General features: G+C 28.6%; 1 protein-coding gene across 4 annotated transcripts in view; it reads right to left on the bottom strand.

Annotated features, from left to right (window-relative positions):
• Positions 1–388: 388 nt before the first annotated feature.
• The window catches only part of LOC106460790 (NEDD4-binding protein 1-like), an 11,805-nt gene continuing 6,705 nt past the window's right edge, over positions 389–5,488 (bottom strand). For 3 of the 4 annotated variants that reach the window (XM_022387586.1, XM_013920531.2, XM_022387588.1), the window contains 3 exons: positions 4,224–4,331; positions 2,484–2,592; positions 389–867 (listed from right to left, as the gene is read on the bottom strand). In XM_022387586.1, the coding sequence (XP_022243294.1) occupies positions 2,493–2,592; positions 4,224–4,331 (208 nt within the window). In that variant the 3' untranslated portion in view covers positions 389–867; positions 2,484–2,492. The remainder of the gene's footprint in view (positions 868–2,483; positions 2,593–4,223; positions 4,332–5,488) is intronic. The other variant, XM_022387587.1, reaches the window with a different exon arrangement.

Here is a 5,488-nt window from a genome sequence, read left to right as displayed (position 1 = left end):
TCTTATATTTTAAGTAAAAAATCCTTCAATTTTATGTATTGTTACAACTCTAAAAAATCATATTTTTCTACTTTAACTTGTCATATCTTATGCTTACATATATCATAGCTAATACGTGGTATACACAACTGAACAGATATTTTATATTTTACCAAACACTTGTACAGTGTAGTTGAAAGAATTCTTAAAAACTTGCTAATTTTTTTTAATACTTAATTGTATTTACTTTTTTTTAGAATGAGAGCATGAAAAACAAGTACTAAGTGCTCCCAAATATTTTTCAAATTGAACATTTTTAGGCATTGTTTTTTAAAATACTTTTTTAATAAAGATGTAATCTGATAGACAGACTTACTATTTTAAATAATATGAACAATTATATCACATCTCTCACCATGAATATAACACAAAAATAAAAAGAATTAAAAAATTTTAAACACTAAAAATACAACTGTGTAACACAGAATGAACACAATCTTTTACTAAACTTGTAGATCTTTAAAAAAGTTTAACATAGCTGCAATATTACACAGAATTTTATATCTTTATTTTTATTATTGTGTGAAGTATCATGTTACATGAAAATACACATCACACTGAACTTCACCTTTAAATGTATAAAAAATACAAATATCTTTCAACTTTCTAAGCTGACCATTTATTCAATTGTTTAGAATTATGCTACATATGATTCTTGGAAGATGTTAAAGGTACATAATATTATCAACTAAGTAGGCATCTTCTACGGTCATTGAAGTTACGATTTTCACTGCAGTCAATATCTTCAGTGAAGCCATATATGGTTCAGTGTAGCTACAATCCTACACTTCTAGATTTTATACAGCTAATGAATCTGGTCTGCCGAGTCTAGAGTTACCAAGGAAAAAAAAAAAAAAAGGAGAAAGATGTATTATGAGTTTTTACAGCATCAGTAAAAATGAAGTGCATATGAGAATTTATACAGTACATAAAACTTACTGAAAATCAGTTTATATGACTGGAAAAGTAACCATACTGGAAGATAAAAAAATTGACTGTCAAATGAACGAAAAACATCTAAAGCCTCTGGATATGGGTAGGTCAAAGTGCAAATGTCATGACCTTCTTACAGGGTTATATTCATAACTTAATTAAACTATTTTATTATCAATTTATGTCAATAAGCTTGTCATCAAACATAGTTAATAAATCAAATTTTAATATGTGTTAATTTCAAAAAGAATTATTTAAATAAATTCTCAATCTTCACATGACATTTCTTCACTCCAAATTGCCATTTTACATATTCTTTCCACTCCAATTTGAGCTTAACATAAATTATGCATTCATAGAATATAGATGACTAAGACATAATGTAAATTTATAGCTTCCAATCTTCTTAATTTATGGAGATATAAATCAGAAAGTCAAACCCACATGCCACACCCTCCTATTACATTCCATTTTTTTTCAAAAATGAATGTAATTCTCTCCCTGACATTTATTGTTGGATGATTCATAACCAACAGAAAGAGAATAAATCAATTTACTGATTTTGGTATAGGTCTAGCTCATTCTCAATATAGTTTTTTCCAATTATTCAGTCTACAGATTTATTGTTGCTGTCATTAAGGTCACCGTGACCAGATAAAATAATTATTTGAATACCATTACAGCTTAGTTACATCTTAGGCCTTGATTTTGAAGAAATAGACTAGCAGGTTAGTGTGACATAGAAGACCATTCAAATTATTTTACAATTTTTGTCAAAGCAAATGACAAACAAAATTTCCATGTGAGTATTTATTTCAAGTTTCAGGCAACAATCTTTTACAGAGTGCCATTCAACATGGTATGCATTTGATGTCAGTATTATCAAGTATTCAGTTTACCGTATACTGTTGATTTAGTGACAGTTCCTTGTAAAGGACAGTAAATACCAGATAAAATGTAAAGGGATAATGAAAAAAAAAATCCCCAGCAAAAAAACTGTAGATATGCAAATTATGTGATGGACATAAGTATCATTTATTCTTTACACAAACATTACCTTGAACTCTGACTTGTCAGATTCTGAGCCAAATTGAGGTAATCAATTCTCAGATGAATCTTGAGCAGAAATACTTTAATGACACATCTGATTTTCTTTGTCAAGACAATCCGCATTATAGTGATCACAACAAAACTATTTTAGGATCACCCGTCAATTTTGAATTTTGTTTTTCATAACTAAAGGTATAAACTAACAAAAACGAAACAAAACTGGTGCACTTCAGACTTTTTTCAAACACTCTGGATTTGGCATAGTAAAGAACTAGTAGGTGACTGATATTTTATAATTTTCTCTGCTTTGTGGCTTTTGGAATTGCAGGCACACAAATTTAAATTAAAGAATAAAAATATGTCTTGTTGTAGCAATGTTATATTTTTTGTAAATATATCAGTGGAAAGGAGAAATACAGCTATATATATAAAACATACCTACACATTATAAGTGTAGTTACCTTTTTAAGTCATTGAAAAGCTAAAAAATCATCCAGATGTGGGCCATCTTTTCCAAGAGGATCAGATGGTATCATAAAGTGATCACCTACAAAACAGTACATAAGAAGCCTGGAAAAGCAGAAAAATATTTATGGTAAATTATACATAAAATATACAAAAGAATATTTCATATATAGAAATTCTTTATACAGAATTTACCACAATCCACTTAGACTTGCCAATATTAGTATGTGTACAAAATGCTTTATAGAATGACAGCATTAAGTTGCATGCAAAATATTAAGATAACATTATAAGAATGTAAATATAACTGGATAAGCAGCATCACTCTGAGTAATTTCCTATTTATTTATTTGTCTGCTTTAACATAAAGCTACATCATGGGCTATCTGTACTGTGTCTGCTGCAGGGATCAAACCTGAATCCTACTGTTAAGACTTAAGGCTTATATTCGAGTTGCTAGGGGGCAAGTTATTATTATATCTTTAAATTATTGACTGTAATAAATTAAGTATTGGGTAAGATTTGAAGAGAGGTAAGATGTGATTAAATGGTTAATTTCTCAAAACATCAGAATAGTTTCATTAATAACCACAACAAGTTTTTTTTATATACTCGGACATGATAAAATATTTTACAGTGCCAGCACATTGAATGATGAAATTAACAAAAATGGGCAAATGTTATATTAGCTCAAAGAAAGAATGTCCAAATTTGATAAATGATATGCATTATGATATAATAATTAACAAATAAGTCTAAAATGCTTCTACTGATCAATTTTTTTCAGTGTTTTAACTTAAAATTAAGTAAAAAATGACACTATCATATGCATATTTTTTTATTTTGCACTTTTCAAGACCAAAGGTTTTGTAGAAAGTAGTGGGAAACGGGAGCCTCCTCCAACTTATCTCCTTTACTTCTTAACAAATTTGTAAAAATATATTCTCAAGTACACAATTTGTATACATGTAGATGAAACTATACACACTTAACAAAAACTAACAGTATTCTTTAAAAATTCTAACATATATAACTCAAACCTTTCTAATATACAGTAGTTTCAAAATGCAAGTAAAATATGATAAACTGGCTAACAAAATAAGTACCTAAATATTCAATTCATTCATCCAGCAAAATAAAAACTTAAAATATACTGAAAAAAAAAGAGGAAGAAGATGCCAGAAGTTCCCTCTTGGTTTTTGAGGGATAATATGGAGAAAAAAAATTCATTTTGCCCCTGCAGGCCCCAAAGATTATGAAATAAAACTAGAGATCAAATATACTTTGATATTAGACAAAGCAACTTTGTTACAATTATAAATGTTGGCATTTCTGTCTCACTCAATATAACTTATGAAGTAGTTAAATGATTGTATATATTTTGTAGTTTTAGACATTTGCAAAACAAATATCTGTTATATGTCAATGTAAGTACATTTTTTGAAATGACTGATAACTTCTTTACTATACTAAATTGAATCATATTTTTAATATATTTCAGTTGATGATGATTAATAGCTAATAATCTTCAGATCTTTGGTATTAGTAGGTATACAGAATAAGAGTATTATTTTCTTACATCTTCCATTCTCAATATCCCCAAAATTTTTGAGGGAGAAGCAAAAATTATCTCAAACTTCTTGATTTTGCACCAATTATGCCACAGTATTCTTTTTTTGCAATGTTTTATCACAATATTTCTATTTTTGTTCAATATTATGTTTTATTTTTTTTACCTCTTTTTCACTGTTTTTTTCCAGTCACTTCTTTCATTCATAATATCACGATAATTATCATTTGACACGATCACTCCACCTTTCCTTGTGGCCAAGTCAACAATGAATCTGTTAATTTCAAAAATAATATTACCATTAAAAAAATGCTACACATAACATTATTTTGTTTTGTAATACATATGTATCAAAGTACAGAAAGCTGTACCAGCATTCACTGAAGAATGCAACTTCCTTAACCCTATTGCTCTAGTGCCATTTTAAAATTCCTTTCTGCGTTACATTAAAAATTTAGTTAAACCACTTTACTATCAATATATATGTCAATGAAAGTAACATTTAAGGTATGGTATACTTTGAATTTCTTTTATCTAAGTTTTAATTACTTTACTTCAAACGAAACTTTTCAAAAAAAATATTTAAACTGTAGTTTTTGTGTCACATGAAAAATCTCAACTTTAGCAGCAGTTCAGTCTTGGCCATGTGAGCTGGCGACGTACAGGGGTATCTACACATTAACTATGTGTATTTGACCTAATTGTCAATTGTCCTAAAACTGTATTCAATGGGAAAAAGAAATAAATTTTCCAACCCTTCACAGTTGCCATGCCAACCTCCTTTACTTTAAGATCTACAATGTACATGTAGTTAGTTGACACAAGTGATATAGTTGTTAGAGAGCTCAGTTTAAACTGTACTCTACCAATGGTTAATTTTAAATTAGCATGCAGTTTTCCTTACGGTGTACATGTAATTGCTATTCATACCTTTGTCTGCTTGATCGACTATAGCGTGTATGGTGATTTCTTACCTAAATATTCTATAGTTAGAGAGACAGTTGAATTGTATTTGGGTCTTACTTTTATATTTTAGTTTATTATGTATTGCATTTGTTTTAAAAATCATATTTGAACAGTTTGATGATTTTTACAAGTTTAACTTGTCGCCTGGATTTTGAAAGGTTATAAACAAGATGGCATGTATAAGTGTTTCAGCAATGCATCTCTGCAGGGAGTCTACCGAAATACCTTCACAAAGCCCCACGGGAATCAGTTAATGTATATGCATAAATGATAATATAAGAATAATTTGAATCGAAAATTAAAAATACTGCAAGTGAAAAGATAAAAATGTGAAATTATGCATATAAGAAAAATACAACTATTCTAGTGGATTTCTATGAAGAGTTGAGAGGTATGTACATATTTCCATTTGTTAATTTTAAACATTTCATTACACTGTATGTTGATGATAATAGATAGTGAGAT

The sequence above is a fragment of the Limulus polyphemus genome, unplaced genomic scaffold, assembly GCF_000517525.1.
Source record: "Limulus polyphemus unplaced genomic scaffold, Limulus_polyphemus-2.1.2 Scaffold837, whole genome shotgun sequence".
Classification (NCBI taxonomy): Eukaryota; Metazoa; Arthropoda; class Merostomata; order Xiphosura; family Limulidae; genus Limulus; species Limulus polyphemus.
The sequence above is the reverse complement of the archived record's forward strand: the minus strand, read 5'-3'. Positions and strand labels throughout refer to the sequence as shown.